This window comes from Microtus pennsylvanicus, chromosome 4, assembly GCF_037038515.1.
Source record: "Microtus pennsylvanicus isolate mMicPen1 chromosome 4, mMicPen1.hap1, whole genome shotgun sequence".
In the NCBI taxonomy this organism is placed as follows: domain Eukaryota; kingdom Metazoa; phylum Chordata; class Mammalia; order Rodentia; family Cricetidae; genus Microtus; species Microtus pennsylvanicus.
Genome location: NC_134582.1, coordinates 143,180,280 through 143,201,232, shown reverse-complemented (window position 1 = coordinate 143,201,232; position 20,953 = coordinate 143,180,280). Strand labels below are relative to the sequence as shown.

Below are 20,953 nucleotides of genomic sequence, written 5' to 3'. Positions count from 1 at the left end.
CTCCAGATCTAAATGTTTAAAGAACAAATCATTTTGGACTTGGACTTGGGGTTTTAAACATGGTACTCACAAGTCTAGAATCCTCTTCCTTTTAATTTTTTAAAATTTATTTACATGACTAAAGTCTACTTCTTAGCTAACTTCTCCATGAATTCCATCCAGAAAGATATTCCTTTTCTATGGTACCAATCGGTCTGCTGTCTCTTTTATGCTTTAAACTCTGCCTTGTATTGCCCTTATTTTCCTGGACTTCAGTTTAGTAGATTTCTCAAAGACAGAGTGTTCTTTTCTCCCTTTCTGTACTCCACAAAGTGTAGCCGAGTACCTGCACATGTAGGTCTTCTTTGTATCAGCATCTTTGATATTGCTACTTTTCATCTCTCATTTTTGTAAATCTTTAAGGAAATGAATCTTGTCTCACGAGTTTGTTAAAATTCTGTTTTGCTCTTTGTCATACAGCTTCTGGCATCAACCAGAAGGGATCAAGATAACATGCAAGCTGAATTGAATCGCCTACAAGCAGAAAATGATGCCTCCAAAGAGGAAGTCAAGGAAGTTTTACAAGCCTTAGAGGAACTGGCTGTTAACTATGATCAGAAGTCTCAGGAAGTTGAAGACAAAACCAAGGAATATGAATTGCTTAGTGATGAATTGAATCAGAAATCTGTAAGATAAATTTGGTTTTATTTATACTTAAGTATAAGTTATGTTAAATGAAAAGATATTTTAGTAAGCGATTCCTATATATGTCTAAGATATTGGTAATATCAGCTCTCAAGACAGTCAGGTCTCACCCTCACTTGTTACATAGAAACCCTAGGAGGTAGAGCAACAGGGTTATAATTTTCATTCCTAAAAGTATATTGATACATAATTTAATTGTTAATTTAAATGATGTTGGCTATTTCTAATGTTAGGGAAAAATAACACACATTTTAGTAAAACTATCGATGATCAAACTCAAATTAAGAAATATGCATATGACGGTGGTGGTGCACGCCTTTAATCCCAGCACTTGGGAGGCAGAGGCAGGCGGATCTCTGTGAGTTCAAGACCACCCTGGTCTACAAGAGCTAGTTCCAGGACAGGCTCCATAACCACAGAGAAACCCTGTCTCTAAAAAAAAACAAAAAGAAATATGCATATGAGAAAATAGTAAATGTAACCAGATGTTGTGGCATGTGTCTTTAATTACAGCACTAGGGAAGAGAGACAGAGAGATAGCTGCAAACTTCAGGACAGCCTGAGCTATACAGTGATCACCTGTCTCAGCAAAGCCAAGAGAGAGGAAGGGAGGGAGGAAGTGCCATCTAATTGAGTTATTCAGAGTGTTATGCGTACATTATTTTGAATAATTATTGTTTTGCTCACTGGAATACTAACTGTGTGCACGTGGAGCAGTAGCCTTTGCAGCACAAGGAATAGGACCTCAAGGTTATGTAGCAGATGGAGATTTATGTGGGTTGCTTACTTCCTGGAGTGACATCAGAAATAGCAAATAGCTATTATTATTTCAACAACACTGATCCTATGTTCCAGATGTTAATATGTGACTTTCTGCTTAGAAATCAGTACCTAGATGTATTCAGTATTGGTGTCTGCCGTATCTTTCCTACCTGTGCTCACGTGTCTCAAAGAAACTAGTCAGTACTAAGAAATAAAGCCTTTACAAAGACTTACTGCTCCTGAAATGTTATCAAATAGCACCTTTAAAAGATTTGCCTTTTGTGAGTTGCTATGAAATAGTGCCTTGAAAGGCTAAAGTGATGGCTCAGTGTTTTAAAGCATTTGTTGCTCTTTCAGGACCAGGTTTGATTCCTGGCACCCACACAGTGGCACACAAACCACCAACACTCATACACATTAAAGTAAATCTACAAAGACATAGAGCTTATAAATAAAGGTTTACTGCTTCAGATGTTCGTTTTCTGTTTTTAATCTCCAAAGTTAACAGTTAGATTTTCATAGTTTGTTGCCAAGGATATCTAAGAGTGTTGTAATTCTTCCCCAGTTGAATTATTTTAGCAAACCTAAATGCTATTTAGCAAAACAACAGGTGAATCTTAGAGGTAGTAAGTTGGCCTTTGTCCACTGATTTTGGTATTTAATACTGTTGTATTTGTAGCATGGATGTGGAACTGAAATCTCCAGATGTTGTTGCTTATATGTTCAAGCAGTATTGTGTTTAGATAGTAAAGAAAATACCTGGGAGTTTGATTTTTGGTAGAAACCGTATATACTAAATTATGAAACATGGAGTAGAGCTAGTATACTGTAAACTGGGAGAAGTGTTCTGCTGATAACTAGAAACTAAAGGAAATGACCAACCAGTAGAAGAAACAGGCAGTTGAATGAAGGCACCTGTACTCAAATATTGACTAAAAGTCAGCAAATTGCATTAAACATGCTACATTTGATATTTGATGTATCATTTTAACATGGGCCAAATTGGATTATACTCTTTAAAATGTGATGATTTTGTAGCTGATAACCAGATATTATTTTAAATGTACAGTTAGAGTAATTAAAGTCAATAACATTGATTCATCCTTAGCTCCTAGGTAATTGCTTATATCATAGTAGTAAGAATAATTATGATTAGGTAAATTATTTTTAGTGGGCATGTACAAAGTAAATAAAGGAAGCATACTAACTGCATAGAAAGCTGTAGCATGAATAATAAAAACCGAGGGACAGATTGGGGTTCAACCTGAAGATCAGAGAAACGAAGCAGCCAAGCCACTGGAGAGCTCTTACCTCTATGAAGTCTTCACCTTGAAAAAGAGCAAATTCCTGTCTCATCCTGTTTTATATTCCTCTCTAGTGCTGGGATTAAAGGCATGCACCCACCTCCTGACCTCTATGGCTAACTAGTGTGGCTGCTGGGATTAAAGCTGTGTGCCACCACTGCCTGGCCTGCAAGGCTATTTTGCTTTCTGATCTTCAGGCAAGCTTTATTTATTAAAACACAAATGAAATATCACTACAGAAAGTAGTTCTCCCAAACCAGAGAATAGCGTTCTAAACATTAATGTGCTCAGACTAATTTTAAAAGATAAACAAAAATGTAGTAGTAAATGATAGTAGTACCTAGTTAATATGAAGTTCCCCACTTCTATATTAAAAGAAATCCAACCTGAGGAACTTAGTGAATTGATAACACTTTATACCAGCTTTTATTGGGATATATGAATAGAACGTGCCTGCTTTACATAGTATGAAGTCTTATTTTTTAAGCTTGAGATAGAAGCTGTCATTATTCATTATAGATCAAGAATCTCAAAGCAAGAAATAAACGTTTTTGTAAGGACTATAATGACTTTGAAGAGCCTCATCTATACTGTTTTCATTCTGGCAGGCAACTTTAGCAAGTATTGACGCTGAGCTTCAGAAACTGAAGGAAATGACCAACCACCAGAAGAAACGAGCAGCTGAAATGATGGCATCATTACTAAAAGACCTCGCAGAAATAGGAATTGCTGTAGGAAATAATGATGTGAAGGTAATGCGGTTATTGACTATTCCATGTAATTTCTGTGGCTTCCTGTGTTGTGTGTGCATTATTGTGCAGGTGAAGATGCACATGTTTTCAGGTGTGTGGCTAGGTTGGGGGTCAATCTTGGGTATTGTTCCTTAGCACCCATTCACTTTAGGGTTTTCTTTTCCTTTGTATCTTACCTTGTTTTTTGAAATAAGTCTCCCAATGAGACCTGGAATTTCCTACAGGGACCCTTATCTACCTTCCTCCCAAGTACTGGGAATACAACTGTGTACCCACTACACCTGGCTGTTTTTTGTTTTGAATGTTGGTATTTTTAATGTGGATTTTAAAAAAATGCTCAGGCTTTTGTGTTTTACTGACTATGCTGTATCCTCAGTTCTGCTATTTGTTTTTTCACAAAGTTCTTGTTACACCTGCTAACCTCATAAACATGTGTGTTAGGTGGTATTAACTACAATTTTGGTGTTTTTTTTTTATTTGTGTGTGTGTGTGAATTTTTACCATGTGTGTACGTACATCTGTCTCTGGAGAGCAGAAGATACCTTGGAGTAGAGTTAATAGACTGTTGTGACACCCCATTGGGTGCTGGCAACCCAGTTCAGCTCCTGGAGGAGCCACAACAAGCACTGTGAACACTGAGATATCTCTCCCGCCCGTAACTGATTTAAATAGATGAAACAAGAGGAGTAGACACAGGGCACAGAAATAGAATATTCACGGCCGGGCGGTGGTGGCGCACGCCTTTAATCCCAGCACTCGGGAGGCAGAGACAGGCGGATCTCTGTGAGTTCGAGACCAGCCTGGTCTACAAGAGCTAGTTCCAGGACAGGCTCCAAAACCACAGAGAAACCTTGTCTCAAAAAACCAAAAAAAAAAAAAAAAAAAAGAATATTCACTAAGCACCTCATTGGGCCATATTGGATTCTTTTCTCAAATGTGTAAAGGTGGTTCTTCTTCTCCTTCTTCTCCTCCTCTTCTTCTTCTTCGTGGTGTTTGTGATGTTTGATTGAGACAGATTCTCACTTGGTACAGTTTGGAAAGCAGGCTGTTCTTGAATTTACAGAGATCTGACTGCCTCTGCCTCTCTAGTTATGGGATTGAGGTATTTGCTACCACATGATCCTAGCTTTAACTTACTTCATGTTTTTCTCACAGCAGCCAGAGGGAACTGGTATGATAGATGAAGAGTTCACTGTTGCAAGGCTCTACATTAGCAAAATGAAATCGGAAGTGAAAACCATGGTGAAGCGCTGCAAACAGCTAGAAAGCACACAGACTGAGAGCAACAAGAAAATGGAGGAAAATGAGAAGGAGTTAGCAGCATGCCAGCTTCGCATCTCCCAAGTATGTGTTACAGAATGGTTTTCATGTCTCTAAAAAGCTAATGTATAAATTTTATTATAATGGTTTTCAGAATCATAAGCTTCTGTGTATTTTGAGTAACAAAAGGCCTAGTTTTCTTAATAGTGTTTCTTAGTGTAGTTGAATGATTTAACAGGTACACCCTAAATATAGCTAGAGACATGTGACTGACTGACAGAATGAGTGAGCAGGACTGCAGGGACCAGTGTTCTGTCTTTGGCTGCTGAATAATGGCAGGCACTATGTTAGGGACTGTTCACAGAGGATTGGTAATAGCACTGTCTCGGGCATGTCTGATTCCCCCACTAAATATCAGTATTTTTCTCCCTAAAGCACGAAGCTAAAATCAAGTCACTGACTGAATACCTTCAAAATGTAGAACAAAAGAAGAGACAGCTGGAGGAATCTGTCGATTCTCTTGGTGAAGAACTGGTCCAACTTCGAGCACAAGGTATTGACTTTACATGGCTATGCTCATCTTCCTATAACTGTTGTGCACATACACTGAAAGAAAATAGTAAGAATGTAGAAAATTGGAATAGTAAATAAATTATACACTTCAGTGTGGCTTTGAAATATTTTTTAAATTAAGGAATATCGCCCTCCAGACACATACATACAGATGAACACATCCATGTGAACATGTGACCCAAACACACATGTTGAGAAAAAAAATCATATTGAGTATGAATAGCAATTCAAGGGATTTCCCACAAAGTTCTTGTGTGTATGTATGTGTATATATGTAAATCCTAACATACAACATTTAGAAACTATTTCATTTCCCGTTATAATATCAATACAGTGGCAGTAACAAAATAACCTAGTGTTATTGAACTTGGAGAGTTTGGCCGAGTTCTTTTTATGAAACATACTTCTTCTATGGTTTCTATTAAGGAATCCCAAGGCTCACTTTGGGCCTCTTTTTTTCCCTCATTCTCTTGTACCCAAACAGAGAAAGTCCATGAGATGGAAAAGGAGCACTTAAACAAGGTTCAGACTGCGAATGAAGTCAAGGCAAGTGTGATGCTCTAGTGGGTCCTAGTGTTTTTAATCCATCATCATTATTAATCTTAGTCTAACTCTAATATACCTCTCCCCTTCCAAACTAATCTTAGCAAGCTGTTGAACAGCAGATCCAGAGTCACAGAGAAACTCACCAGAAACAAATCAGTAGTTTGAGAGATGAAGTGGAGGCGAAGGAAAAGCTAATCACCGATCTCCAAGAGTAAGTGTTGCACTTTTCTCTGAGATGGTAGAGACTAATTTAGAAAGGTTTCAGATGGGGAGCTAGTAGGTACTAATGGACAAAGACATTCTCGCTAGAAACCTGCTGTTTTCAGTAAAATTAGAATTTTTCCCACATTTTTTAGTAAAACTTCCCAAGTTACAGATCAGTTTTAAAAAAATTTTTTATATCTTTTGATCTGACTATTTTATAAAAGAGGAACAAAGGAGCAAGGGGTGCCAGCTTGAACTCATTAGTGTAGGTAATTGCTAGCATCTAAGAATTTGGAAAAAGCATCCTGGAAAACTATGATGATGTTGTTTTGTTTCTAAATAGTCATTTTTTTTGTAATCTAGAAGCCATTTCTTTTCTTCCCATGTTTCCTGTCTTCCATGCTCCCATGCTCTCCTGTATATATGTGTGTGTATATATATGTTATATATATATAACATTTTATATATATTTGAGAAATCTGTAATAATTTGGTTAAGAAACAAAAGATGAAACAAATTAAATGATGACAGAATTTCGGGAGATCGTTGTTGTTACTAATACCTTTTGGAAGTGAAGATAAAAGTTTGGGGAGCAGAATAAAGTGATTTCAGGTGGTCATATGGGAAATACCCTGTGACTAAAAGTGTCCCAGCCCCTCTTTCCTACCTGTAGAAAAGTCCTGCCAGTTGGCAAATGACATAGAGCAATTTAGAGTTCAAAGCCAGGATGGTGGCAGATACCTCTAATCCTAGGCAGAGGCAGGAAGATTCTGAGTTCCTGGGCAAGAGTATGTAATAAGGTCCTATTTCAGAAAGCACAGACCCCTCCTCCCCCAAAGTTACATTTTGATGCTGACATTCAGAAAATTTTGAGGTTGATCTTATATATTCTTCTGTCAGCCAAAACCAGAAGATGGTGTTGGAGCAGGAACGCCTCAGAGTGGAGCATGAGAGGCTGAAAGCCACAGACCAAGAGAAGAGCAGGAAGTTGCATGAGCTCACGTGAGTTATCACTTGGATTCAAGCTTAGAAATACACGGGCATGGCTGCCTTCTACCTTGCTTTGATTTGTGACATGCGCTTATTCTGTAGTGAAAGCAAGGTCTCACATAGACACAGTCCTGTTTCTCAGACTGCCTCTTATTTCCTTGGTGTCTTCAGGACTATCATTAAAAACATCTTAAAATCTGATGACAAATAATTTAGAAAATTATAGAATATATTTCTAACATTTTGCCAAATTTGGCTTTTCATAAAAAGGACATTATTTTGGCCTTTTTAAAAAGAGGTGCTTTTTTTTTCTTCCTGTTGTTGGTGGTGGTTGGTTGGTTTGTTTGTTTTTTTTTTTTTCCATCTCTCTTCATGTGTATGAGTAGCCTACCCCGATTTATGCATGTGGATTCACCATGTGAATGCCTGGTACCCACAGAAGTCAAAAGAGAGTGACAGATCCCACAGAACTGGAGCCACAGGCTGTCTCGAGTCAATATGTAGGTCTTCTGAAGGAAGACAAGTGCTTCTACTGCCGAGCCATCTTTCTAGCCCCTAACCTTAATTTTTTGAACAGAGATTTTTTTTTTCTCCTGTACTTTCTCTCATTCGCTGTGAGTTACTTTTCCCTGGAGTCTTAGTAGGTAGGTTGATGATAGTCTTCCACAAGTCTTGAATTTTTTTCCCCCCGAGACAGGGTTTCTGTAGCTTTGGAGCCTGTCCTGGAGCTAGCTCTTGTAGATCAGGCTGGCCTCAAACTCAGAGATCCATCTGCACCTGCCTCCCGAGTGCTGGGATTAAAGGGATGCGCCAACACCACCCAGCAACAAGTCTTGAATTTTAAGAAATCATTTGCAAATGAACTATGGTAGTTAGGATAATCACACTGTAGATCAGTTTAGCGTGGGTTGCCTAAAGGTTCTACTGAGGGCTGGGAATGTGCCAGGCCTGCACTAAGTCCCAGCACTACAGTGCAGGGGGCATTGTGCTGAGTTTCATCTGTAATTTTGTGTAATATAAAATATTTTAGTCTCAGACAAATTTTAGTATCAACAATTTCTACTTAATGAGTATTATTTTGGATGAATTAGCAGTATACTATATATAGCATATTTTAAAATAAAAATTTTAGCCATGCCTTATATGAACTCCGTCACATACTATTTGATCTCCTCCATTGCTGTATGAGGTCTGTTTCTCCCTAATAAACTATGTATTGAAAAAGAGACTGAAATATTCACATAGATTTACGTGAAAGATACAGCATAGCCAAGTGGTGATGAAGCACAGCTTTAATCCCAGCACTCAGGAGGCAGAGTGAGGTGGATCTCTGACAAGGCCAGCCTGGTCTACAGAGTGAGTTCCAGGACAGCCAGGTCTGTTACACAGAGATACCCTATCTCAAAAAGAAGAAAGAAAGAAAGAAAGAAAGAAAGAAAGAAAGAAAGAAAGAAAGAAAGAAAGAAAGAAAGAAAGAAAGAAACAGCATGGACAACACAAACTGTTGTTTAAATATGAGCATCTTTCTATTTTAACTTAATAAAGTTTGATTTAATTTTTGCTAGATGAAACTGATTTTGGAATCAAAGTTGAAAAATGTACCTGATTTGCTTTGATTTAGGGTTATGCAAGACAGACGAGAGCAAGCGAGACAAGACTTGAAGGGTTTGGAGGAGACAGTGGTAAGAAAATGTGAAAATACGTAGGACTAGAGAATACACTTTGGATTTTTCTGATTTAATTGTTGTGAATGTAAGACTAATATCTTTATTCTTAATTCAAGGCAAAAGAACTGCAGACTTTACACAACCTGCGCAAGCTTTTTGTTCAGGACCTGGCTACCAGGGTGAAAAAGGTGATAGTGCTGAGGGCTGCTTGTACAGATGTGCTTGCTGTGTGTGTTTGGGCACGCCTTCATGAGTGAGTCTGTTATGTCCGTGTTGGTGTGGAGGAACCTTGGATATTTTGATCTCTCCCTTCATCTGTTTTGTCACCCCCTCCTCTCAGAGCGCTGAGGTTGACTCTGATGACACTGGCGGCAGCGCTGCACAGAAGCAGAAAATCTCCTTCCTAGAGAACAATCTGGAACAGCTTACCAAAGTGCACAAACAGGTAACAGAGCACGTGTCGTGTGGCACCTTTGCAAAACCATAAATGTGGGAGTAGGAAACATTTTAACCTTCCAGGGCCTGAACCACTGTGCTCTGTGCTGCTCTGTTGTTTGATTGAACAGAGACGAGGAACTTGATGGGAAGCTAACATTTTTACTTTTTAAATTTTGAGCCTTGTCTCATTATGTAGCTAAGCAATCTTCCTGTCTCTGCTTCCCAAGTGCTATAATTATAGGTATGGACTGCATGCCCAAGTGAGAAGTTAATGTTTTTATCAACCCTGGTTCAAGTCCTATGAAAAGTATGAAATATCTTTATTTTCTCTGTAGGACTTCAAGATTGAAATTTCTTGTTAATTTATTGGATAGGCTACATTTTGTAGTTAAAGCATGGTCTTTCTCTTTGTTGATCTTTTTGCCCATTGAGCAATTCATATTTTTACAGGAATGTATGTTTATTTTGCCAATTTTAAAAAATACAATTTTGTTACTGCAAAATTAATTATTGCACCAGTATAAAGACTTTTTAGCTTTATTTGTGTGTTTACTTAGGTTTTTCATGTGCATATAAAGCAAGCTGGAGACTTGGCTTAAGTTAATAGTGTTTGCCTAAGATATAAAAAAAAAATCCTAGGTTTAGTACCCACCACCCCCATAAAAACTGAACATGGTGGCGCATACCTGTAATCCCAGCTGGGGCGTAGAGACTGAGGATCAAGGTCATCCTCATGTATAGGAGGCCATGTGGATCCAGGACACTGTCTCGGCCCCATAAAAAATAGTGAAATGAACAGGGCTGGGGTGTTAGGTTTGTTGGTAGAGTGCTTGCCTAGTGTGCTGGACTCCCTGAGTTCTGTCCTCAGCACCATAGAAAAGCTAGTGTGGTGATGGTGCCTCTAATCCCAGCACTCACTAGAGTCAGGATCAGAAGTTTACGGTCATCTGCTACCCAGTGAGTTTGAAACTATTCTAGGAGTGTGTGCTTTATGAGGTATATGTCTGGTATGTATGTATTTTTACATAGTGCTGCCAAAATGGGAAATTTTTATATGGCACTGCCTAAATGGAAAAGCTCAACAGAAAATGTAGTTTTATTCTAAATTGAGTTATGAAATGTTCATTTTCTTAAATCATCTTGTTAAAAGCTATCCGTATTTTCTTTGTATACCTTTAGTTGGTACGTGATAATGCAGATCTTCGCTGTGAACTTCCTAAGTTAGAGAAACGACTTAGAGCTACTGCCGAGAGAGTGAAAGCTTTGGAGTCTGCCCTGAAAGAAGCCAAAGAAAATGCATCTCGCGACCGCAAACGCTATCAGCAAGAAGTAGATCGGATAAAGGAAGCAGTCAGGTCAAAAAATATGGCCAGAAGAGGGCACTCTGCACAGATTGGTTAGTAGAATACACAAAATCAACTTTTACATGATGCCCAAGTAGCTTGTCCTTCAGCTTGAAAACATTTTCTCCTTTATGTTTTGTCATGATGGTGTTTCCTGTCTTTATTTTCCAAATTACTAAAAAGTGATAGTGTTGGGAAGGAAGATAGAAACTAAGGGATAGCCACATTCACTGGACAGATAACTAAGTGACTGTCTAGGTAAACACCAGGAAAGCAGAAGGATGGCAGCCACACTTAGTTACTCCTGTTTCAGATTAACTATAATTAGTTACAGGTGCTGAAAAAACTTGTAAGAGCATGCAGGCGAAAGCACTTCTGTGCGAGCCTGGTAGCTTGAGCTCGAGCCCTAACCCCACAGTGGAAAGAGAACTGAACCTCTGAAAATTACCCACCCGCCAGTTCTAGGCCAGCTTAGTGCACTGGAGAGTTTTCCTGGACAACTGCAGCCTGTGGAAAGAACCTGTGTCAAAAGTTAGCAAGTAATCAATAAATATTTTGAAAGATTGTTAGAGGCAAGATATTATATTATTTCTGAAGAATGGGAAATAACCAAGAGATCAAGAAACAAAACTATAAAAGGAATTAATACATGGAAGCACTGGGGAATGGGTAGAAACCTACGTAGTCACCATAGTCACTGTTAAACCATGTTCTAACTCCCATCTTCTTACAGCAAAACCCATCCGTCCTGGACAGCATCCGGCAGCCTCTCCAACTCACCCTGCTGCAGTTCGTGGAGGAGGCACAGTTGTTCAGAACAACCAGCCAGTGGCGTTGCGAGGTGGTGGAGGCAAGCAGGTGTAAACCTTGACACATCGCAGGTGTGGGCTCATGCCTGGCTTTTGAGTTGTAACTGTGTGTGGAAATTCTGAGCTGCTGGTTTAGGATTAGAGCTTCACAATAGGACCAGGAATTGTTTTTGTTTTCTAAATGTGTGTGGTTTTATGAAAGTAGCTTGGCATAGATTTCTTGTAGTCTCCGTCATGATTCAGATAATCTGTATCTTCAGTTTTGTGTTGTTTTTAAAACTCACATTGGGTAAAGAAAACCAGCCTACAAATCACAATCCCAGAGAACCTTGACAACAATGAGGACCCTAAGAGAGACATTCATAGATCTAATCTACACGGGAAGTAGAAAAAGACAAGATCTCCTGAGTCAAAAAACTCAAGTTGGATCACTTATAATAGTTCTTTGCATCCTACCGAATGGTTATGCCCAGATTTATGTCTCCTTTACTAGAAATTTTAGACAATCACATCCATTTTGTTCCAAAATTGAAACTTATATAAATGAACTTAGAAATATGAAGTGTCTTTTATACTATTTCACCCTTTAGATTACTCTCAGAAGATTCCTAAAATAGAATTCCAAGGTATGAACATTTTTTAAGGCTTTTACAGTTGCTTTCTAGAAGGGCAACCTAAAATTGTATCTTAATAAAAAATTAGCTTTGGTTGCACCTTTGCCAGCATTGAATATTGGTAGTCTGTAAGCTTCTAATTTGATAGGCCCCAAATAGCATCCCATTAGTTTGTTGAATTAGGGTGGACTTTATGTGCATACTTTCCTCCATTTATGTTTCCTTTTTAAACAAGTTGCCTCTTTATGTCCCTTTTCATTCACCTTTTGTGAGTCTTTTCTTTCCTGTTTTTAAATTTTTAGTTTTATATGTATGAATATTTTGCCTATATATATTACTGTGTACCGCATGCATACAGTGCCCTGGGGGCTCAGAAAGGTATTGGATCCTTTGGGAGTAAAGTTATAGACGGTTGTGATCCACCATGTTGGTGCTGGAAATTAAATCCTGATCTTCTGGAAAAGGGTACTGCTTTTAAGCACTGAGTTATTCCTCCAGCCCCTGTGAGTTGATTTTTCTAATGGGTTTTTGAGTTTTCTTTCTTTTTTTCTTTTCTTCCCCACTTGTTTGATGTACAAGTATGTATCTCCATCTGTGTGTGGGCACAACTATGGAAATTAGAGGACAACTTTGAGATTCTGTTCTCCTTCCATCTCTCCACTCAGACACACAATGTGTGAGTCCCAGGGATCAAATGCAGGCTTGTCATTTGTTCCCTGCAGGAAAATAAAAGATGGTATATGAATGTTTTCTTTACACACTAGATATATGTGCTTGAGAGGGCTTTCTTTATATGTGTGTGTTTATATATAGTTACTCAGTTAGTTGAGGACTTTTCTTTATATAGTATAATTCTAAAATTTAAAGTTCCAGAATGACATATTAGACCTGTTCCCGTGTGGTACTTGATAGCTTTCTCTTTAACTTAGTGATGCACTCAGCTCTTTGTTGTGTATCATGTTCATTTGTAAATAGTCTATGACATGCTGCCAGAAGTCTGACTTTAACTACAGAAGTCCTACAGTAAATGCTGAAATTGTCTGGGCATGGTGGCGCACACCTTTAATCTCAGGGCTCTGGAGATAGAGGCAGGTGGATCTTTTTGATTTTGTATACAGCCCAATATACAAAGTGAGTTCTAGAACAGCTATCAGAAAGAAACCCGGTCTCAAACTCCATGTACAAATGCACGCTGAAAATTTAAAGTACTAGATACTTATGAAATCGTAAACTTACTGCTTCTGAGAAATGCTAAGGCTGGTTTATTTTAGTTTTGCTTAGTTTTGTTTGACACTTTGCATAATGCTGTCTCCAACTTTTTAATAGAGATTAAAGCAACAATATCTAGTATAAGATTTAGGTGAGAGATTAAGAGGGTGGGGCAGAAGTGTCGGTCTGCCTTGCTGCCTTTGTGAACTTGAGCCTAGTCACTTTTTAAAGTTAATTTTTTCTGGACTGGAGAGATAACTCAGTCTTCCAGCTGAGTGCCTGCCACAGAAGCAAAAAGACCTTGGCATCCATGTAAAAGCTAGACACGGAAGTGCACATCTGTAAATCCAGTTTGGAGGAGGGGAGTCTCTAGAATTTACTGGGCAGTAGTAGTAAATCAGAATTCTAGGTTCAGTGAGATGTCCTGTGTCAAAAAAATACATTGGTGAAGCAAATTGCACACCAGGACAGACAACACACACACATGAAAATTGACTCATTCTCCTTTTTAGTCCCTTTGAAGTTCACTGTAAAAAGTAAGTTACAGATTCATGAAAAATAAGTGTTTGGGTTTTTTGCGCAGTTGTAATTAACAATCACATCCAACAAAATTAATGTGTGTAATATTATCTAATATCCAAATTTGAATTTCTCTCTTGGCGTGCTGGGGACTTAATCGAGGATTTGTACCTGCTGGTCAAGGGCTATGCCATTGATCTGTACCCCTCAGCCCTTCTGTTTCTTGTTAATATCCTATATAGCTATTCTTCTAAATAAGGGTATGATTGAGGACTTTGTATTTTTTCCCTTAGTTTTCTTTTAATCTAGAACATATCTATACCCTTTTAATAGCAGTGATTTACTAAAGACACCTCTTATCACGAATGTATGCTACCTTATGGATGCATTTAATGTGTGTGGTTATCCCTTTATTCACTGTGTATGGATATAGATTGATATAGCATAAGATTTTTGGTTGTTTCCTTTTTGTGTTTTTGTTGTTGTCGTTTTGGGGTTTTTTGTTTGTTTTTGTTTTTTGAGTCAGAGTCTTACTATATACTTTGACTTGTCTAGAATTTGCTATTAGACCAGGCTGGCCTTGAACTTACAGATGTCCACCCGCCTTTGCCTCCCAGCTGCTGGGATTAACCTTATGTGCCACCATGCCAATAGTTTAAGCATTTTTGATTGAGCTATACTGTAGTGACACAGTAGGAGACAGAGTAGTTGATGTTTCTACACTGAGAGGTGCCCCCCAACTCCACTTTAATAACTGACTTCAAGCCCTTTTATTAGTAAGATGGAAACAGTTCTTGAGAATTATGAGTTAAGATCTCATCATGTAGCACCAAGCTTTTACTGCATAGAGACTGCACCTTCTGCCTTCCTAGAGGATGGAAGTGTAAAGCTCAGCATTTGTATCTTCAGATGTTTGTGTTAATTCATAGGCAAACCCTGAACTCCTACGTCATTTGCATAGATTAGACCATGGTCTCTGTTAAATACGTACAGCTTATCTCTATAGTGATGGCAGTTTAGAACATAAAGGAGATAGCTCAGCTGAGTGGGTTCTTAAGTCTTGAAGTGTATTTATGAAGTATAATGGTTTATAGGTTTGTTGAATTGCTGGATCAAAGGAGAGTCATCTTTTTATTTCATCTTTAAAATTTTATTTATTTATTTAGGTTTTTCAGGACAAGGTTCCTCAGACTGTCCTGGAACTCACTCTGTAGATCAGGCTGGCTTTGAAATCACAGAGATCCACTTGCCTTTTCCATGCACTAGGATTAAAGGTGTGAGTGACCACCACCTGGATTATTTTTATTAATATTTTTTAATTATGTGTATATGTGTAGTGCCCACAGAAGCCAGTGTTATCAATCCCTTTGGACTGGAATTGCAGGTGGCTTTGGACACCAACTTAGTGCTGGGACCTGAACTGATGCCTTTTGCAAAAGCAACATGCATTCTTGTGCTGATCATCCTTCCAGCCTTTTAATTTTAATTTTTAATTCTTGTGCTGATCATCCTTCCAGCCTTTTAATTTCTTATACCAGTGCATCTTCAGCTGATAAGCTGTTGAAAAGTTAAATATCCAGTTTTTTCATTGTTGAGAAAAACATGTATTTAGGGCAGATAGTTATTAGTATGTGTGTTTCCAGTTTTACATAGCCAGTCTTCTGTCCCATAGCACTGTGAACAGGTTTTCACTAATTTCAGGTACTTGAGGATAATTGTGTATTTGTGAGGGGAGGGGATATGTCTGCAGACCCTCAAGTAACACAGCATATATGTGGAAATCAGGTCAACACTGGGAGTCAGTCCTGGTCTTCCACGTTGTTTGAGACAGGCCCTTCTGCACACTCTAACTATCCTGACAGCTTCCAGACCTTCTCTTGTCTCCTGCCCTTCTTGCAGATACACAGGCATTCCTTCCTACTCCATGTGAGTTCTGAGAATCCAAACTCAAGTGAGCACTTTACCCACTGAAGTATCTCCCCAGTCCTTCCTTATGTTTATTTAAGCCACATGTATTTGTAAACTAACTGCTATTAATTAGTGGTCCTTGATTTAACAATGTCATGTTTACTAGTTTTAAAAAAAAAGATTGTCAAGCCTGCTTTCCCCCACTTTTCCATGCTTCAACCCCAACTCATGGTAAGGCCTCCTGCCTCAGACTCCCAAATAACTAGGGTTGCAGGTTTGAGCCACCATGCCTAGCTCTATTTTCTTTATTAAAATGATCCATATATCAGCCCACCTATAGCTTCATTACTGGTGATGAAAAAAAATGATGGGATGACCTTGTAAATACTGTCCTGCTCATAAATAGTTCAAGTTAGGAAATAAAGAAATGGGGCTGGAGAATAACACATCAGTTAGAAGCACTTGCTGCTCTTGCTTAGAACCTGAATTCCTTTCCCATTACCCATGTAGTGGCTTATAATCATGCCTAGTTCCAGTTCCAGGGGATCCCTCATCTGAACGTCATGTGCACCAGTCAGTCATGTGGTGCCCATGCAGGCAAGACACTTATGCGTGTAAAATCTAATTAAAAGGTACTTTTAAAAGAAATTAAATCATTCCTGTTTTCATCCTTCATTATTATCTGTTTGAGTTTTATAAAAACTAAAATTTTCTCTGCTTTCTCCCATTTCAGGTGTTGAAAATAATTGAAGTTTGAAGAGGACATAAAATCAGTCTTTCAATAACTATAACCTCTATCCCCTTGGGATTGTAGGAATTTAATTTTTAATGTGTAAATTATTCCTAACTTGTACAGCTGTTTCCTATCCACTCTTGTAAACTCTGCTGCTTCTCAACACTGGAGTGCAATGTTGATGTCCTAGAGGGGAAATGACAGCTTACAACTGCAGCCCTATTTATTACGGTCTGTCTTTCATGTTCACTGTGCCAGTGGCTACATTACTGGACTGTGCTCTTTGCAATTGCCTTTCCGTGTATGTTTAATCCTGGTTTACATTACCTAGCTGCTATTGCTTTTCATTTTTCTTTTCCTACTAAAATATCTTCTTTTTTAAGGAAATATCGCATATTTAGATTAAATATCTTAAATCTTACCACTTAGAACACTACACACCACAAAATTTATCAGATCAGTGAGTACTGTATTTTAAAAATCCCTTGAGCAGGGTACGGTGGCATACATGTTTAATCCCAGGCAGAAGCAGGTGGATATCTGCCAGTTTGAGGCCATCCTGGACAGCCAGGGCTATGTAGAGAGATCCTGTCTCAAATAACGAAGACAAAAAAAATTTTACTCATTTACAAATAAATATTCCTTGAAATGAAGTCAGGGCTTGTGTTGCTGGTATAGTCTCCCTGCCTCTGAACACATTGAGCTCCGAGACCTCTGATTGTCTAGCCGGGAGTTGAAGACAGAACAGGCTCCGAGACTGTAAACTCATGAAATTCCTGTTGCATATTACTTTAAATAGAAGTATTTTACATATCAGAAGCAAGTTTCATTTTAAGGATGAGTTTGGAAATGACTGTATCCCTTTCGACTTCTGCACTCAAACATAGCTTAATGGGACAGTAGTGCCCGTGCTTCTCTGTTAACCTGCCTGCTCGAGCAAGAATTGGACAGATGCTAATGTATCTTTAATATTAGGGGATAAATGGATTAAGACATTATAGAATTAAACAATTTTGAATTGTTAAATAATTACTTTGGCTGATATAAATTCATAGACTTTAAAAAATTGAGAAAAATTGTGACCAGGACAGATAAACCGTAAACTTAAAATAGATATCTGCTCTGGAATCTCGAAGGTTTTCACCTGCTCCACCAAGTCATGTACTATAATTTGTTTAGTTAGAGATCATAAATTGTTTGCAGATCACTAATTCCCCAAAAAAGTCATATTGTTGGCCATAGTGCATAATTTTGTAATTAGAACTGTGTATACCTATTTTTGCCAGTCATTTTTCAGATGATTAAACTCAATCAAGTTTATTTGAAGGATCTATAAAAGTAACAGGGAAAGATTTCAACATCTGATTCCTCAGTGCTGGCATAACTGCAGCCCTGTTAGCAAAAATCCACAGGAAATGGTGTGTCTGAGGTGATTTGGTTAATAGAGAAGCTTTGGAAGTTCTGTCTTAGAGTCTGGCTGTCAGAATCTTTGGAAAAGTTTTATATACAGATATTTGTATTATTAAAATTGGAGCCATAGTCAGAAGACTCAGATCATAATTGGCTTATTTTTCTATTTCTTAACTATTGTAATTTTCACTTTTATAATAATTTTGATTTGAAAAATAAACTTATTTATTTTTTTAACAGTCAAAATCTTTGCTGTTGTAGTCTGCAGCCTTTAATGATTGTGTTGCTTTTATGATCAAAAGAAACACTCCACAGATTGAAGTGAAATCTTGATGCAGCGAGGTGTAAGGCGTGGTTAGTAAGATGCATGGATCCTGTGGTCATCACTGTTCCACATCAGCTGCATTCAAAAGGACGATCTTTCCAAATGAAAATTTGCTTTGGCAGTTTTCATAATTGGAAAAAATTCTCTTTTGTCTGAATACAGTAGTTTTAAATAAATGTATCATGGGTATTGGTGCTGTGTAACACAAAATGAATTGTAACTAGCATGTTGTTAAGACACATTGTTAGGCTTTTTAAACTTTAATATTTCTTTTCTATTTATAATTTCAAACTTTCATAAAGTATATTAAGAATTTTATAAATTTCTTTTCAGTGAATTGAACTGCTCTTTTTTGCTATGATAGATCATTAAATACAGCATTCACTCAAAATGGACATTTTTTTAATCATCTAGAATATTGAAAATATTTTAATTTGCAGTGTTTTTTTTTGTGACTGGATATATTAATGTTCCTGAGTGGTATTGGTAATTGGTTCAGAAGAGAGACTCAGTGAAATAAAAGTAGTATTTATTCACGGTGATCAATTAAATTATTTGCCTAACTTAATGAAACTAACTATGCATAACTGAATTCCTTTACAACTCTCAGTTTGATTTGAGGTAAGAGAGTCTGAGTCTACCTGTGGAATATGTTGGTTTATTTTCACTGCTTAGTTACATTCAAATATAATTGGTTTGAGAAAATGCCATATAATTTTAAGTTAACCTGCATGCTGTAAATGTGTTTAAATAAAGGAAAATTTTTTTGAAATGTAATGACACTTTTGAACCTTACTTAATGAAGTGTTAGCTTGATTTTATATAACTGAATGGTCTGCCCTGACAGAATTGTGTGTGTGCGTGCGTGTGCTTGTGTGTGTGTCTGCACGCATGTGTGTTTGTAATGTGTTGTTGCTTCTCAGACTATAATAGATAGGTCAGAGATTAAGACCTGGAAACCATCAGTCTTGTTTTTGGTATTTAGTGTTAGTTTCATCTTTCTACTCATTTGTATATGTTTTAGCAGTGAGTGATTACTACTAAATTCAAGTGGGATTGACTTTTATTTTGGTTTGTATTTTTAAAATTACTGTGGAAAGTTTTAATCATATACCAGTGTATTATTTATGTCTGGGTGCTCTATCTGCATGTTCCTCTGCTCTCCAGAAGATGACATTGGATCCTATTACAGATGGTTGTGAGCTACCATGTGGTGACTGGACATTGAACTCAGGACCTCTGAAAGAGCAGCCAGTGCTCTTAACCAATGAGCCCTTGTCTATAGTATTTTAAAGGTATTTTCATGATGCTTTTAATAGTCTACTTCTTAAAAATAAAAATAACCTAAGGCATATAGCAAATGCAGGTATGGTGGAACATGCCTTTAATGATCCCGGAAGCAGAGCCAAGAGGATCTTGGGTTCAAGAATACAGACACACCAGAGACCATTATCGCACAGAAATAATTTTTTGAACCAAGTTCTTAGTTTTTGTAAAAAATGTGTTTGCATCCAGTTAAGTAAGGGCCATCTATTGCATCTATTATTTTTCTCTTGAAATTAGCTTACGAAGACAGCAGGTAGGCTGCCATAGTTTCCCCAGTAGTGCCCTTACAATCCTTGAGTATTTAACATTACTCTGTTGTTTGTATTTTTGTACATTTGTTTTAGATCCACTGGGATGCAGGTATTTTGTTTTATTAGAGGGGGACTTACCAGTAGAACTACCAGTATAGTTTATAGTCTCTTACCGGTTATCAGGCCCTTAATAATGCCATGGATGTTCCAGTTCAGTAGGAGTTACTGAATGGCAGCACTGTAATCCTATCATCCCTTTTGTTAGCTTCAGTAGAATAACTTGCCATCTTCCTGATGGGTTACCTGAAGATTGGTTTGCATAAGAAAGAGAAAATAAATATCTGATTTTCTTCCTAGTTTCTATTAGCTTCACAACATCTCTTGCTTCTCTTCATCGTTAGTGATGACCAGGTGGTTGTTCATTTTCCCCTCTTTGTATATGCACATGTGAATGTACATATGGAGGCTTGAGGCAAACCCCAGGTGTCCTCAATTGCTCTCCACCATTCTTTTTGAGTCAGGTTTCAAATTGAACTTGAAGCTCACTAATTCAGCTAGACTAGCTAGTTAGCAATTTCCATCTCCCCAGTTGCCAAGCAGTGTAGGTGAAGTTCCTGTCCCACCAACCCACTTCCAAATTACTAAACAGCCTTAATATTAATTATAAATGCTCACCAAATAGCTCAGACTTGTTACTAGCTAACTCTTATGTTAGCCAATGTTTCTTAACTGTGCTTTGCCATGTGGCTCCTCAATACCTTTTCTCAGTACAGTATGCCCGTCTTGCTTCTCTCTGCATCTCTGGTGACTGTCTAGCTCCATCCTTCTTTCTCCCAGCATTCTCGTTTGACTCTCCCACCTAACATCTTGTTCAGCTATTGGCTGGTTAGTTTCTTTATTAAACCAATCCGAGAGACAAATCTTCACAGTGTACAGGTGGATTTTTCCACATTTCCCCCTTTTTGTCTAACTAAAAAGGAAGGTTTTAACTTTAACATAGTAAAATTATGCACAAATACAGTTATCAAGTAAGAATTACAATATCTAGCCGGACAATGGTGGCGCACGCCTTTAATCCCAGCACTCGGGAGGCAGAGGCAGGCAGATCTCTGTGAGTTTGAGACCAGCCTGGTCTACAGAGCTAGTTCTAGGACAGGCTCCAAAGCCACAGAGAAACCCTGTCTCGAAAAAAAAAAAAAAGACAATATCTAGTTCATTTGTTTTTGGCAGAACTAGAGAAAATATTCTATTATCTATTTTATCTTTGTGACTCTAAAGTTTTATACCTAATTTAGCGTATAACTAAGGAAAATTTTAACTATGACT

General features: G+C 37.8%; 1 protein-coding gene across 2 annotated transcripts in view; it reads left to right on the top strand.

Annotated features, from left to right (window-relative positions):
* Positions 1 to 18,827, top strand: part of Kif5b (kinesin family member 5B) — a 47,517-nt gene extending 28,690 nt beyond the window's left edge. Inside the window, exons 14-26 of one of the 2 annotated variants that reach the window (XM_075970759.1) lie at positions 460 to 666; positions 3,359 to 3,502; positions 4,661 to 4,846; positions 5,198 to 5,315; positions 5,820 to 5,881; positions 5,983 to 6,092; positions 6,986 to 7,087; positions 8,697 to 8,757; positions 8,859 to 8,930; positions 9,083 to 9,187; positions 10,360 to 10,576; positions 11,257 to 11,404; positions 16,316 to 18,827. In XM_075970759.1, the coding sequence (XP_075826874.1) occupies positions 460 to 666; positions 3,359 to 3,502; positions 4,661 to 4,846; positions 5,198 to 5,315; positions 5,820 to 5,881; positions 5,983 to 6,092; positions 6,986 to 7,087; positions 8,697 to 8,757; positions 8,859 to 8,930; positions 9,083 to 9,187; positions 10,360 to 10,576; positions 11,257 to 11,387 (1,515 nt within the window). In that variant the 3' untranslated portion in view covers positions 11,388 to 11,404; positions 16,316 to 18,827. Of the gene's footprint in view, positions 1 to 459; positions 667 to 3,358; positions 3,503 to 4,657; positions 4,847 to 5,197; positions 5,316 to 5,819; positions 5,882 to 5,982; positions 6,093 to 6,985; positions 7,088 to 8,696; positions 8,758 to 8,858; positions 8,931 to 9,082; positions 9,188 to 10,359; positions 10,577 to 11,256; positions 11,405 to 16,315 lie in introns of both variants that reach the window. The other variant, XM_075970758.1, reaches the window with a different exon arrangement.
* Positions 18,828 to 20,953: the final 2,126 nt, after the last annotated feature.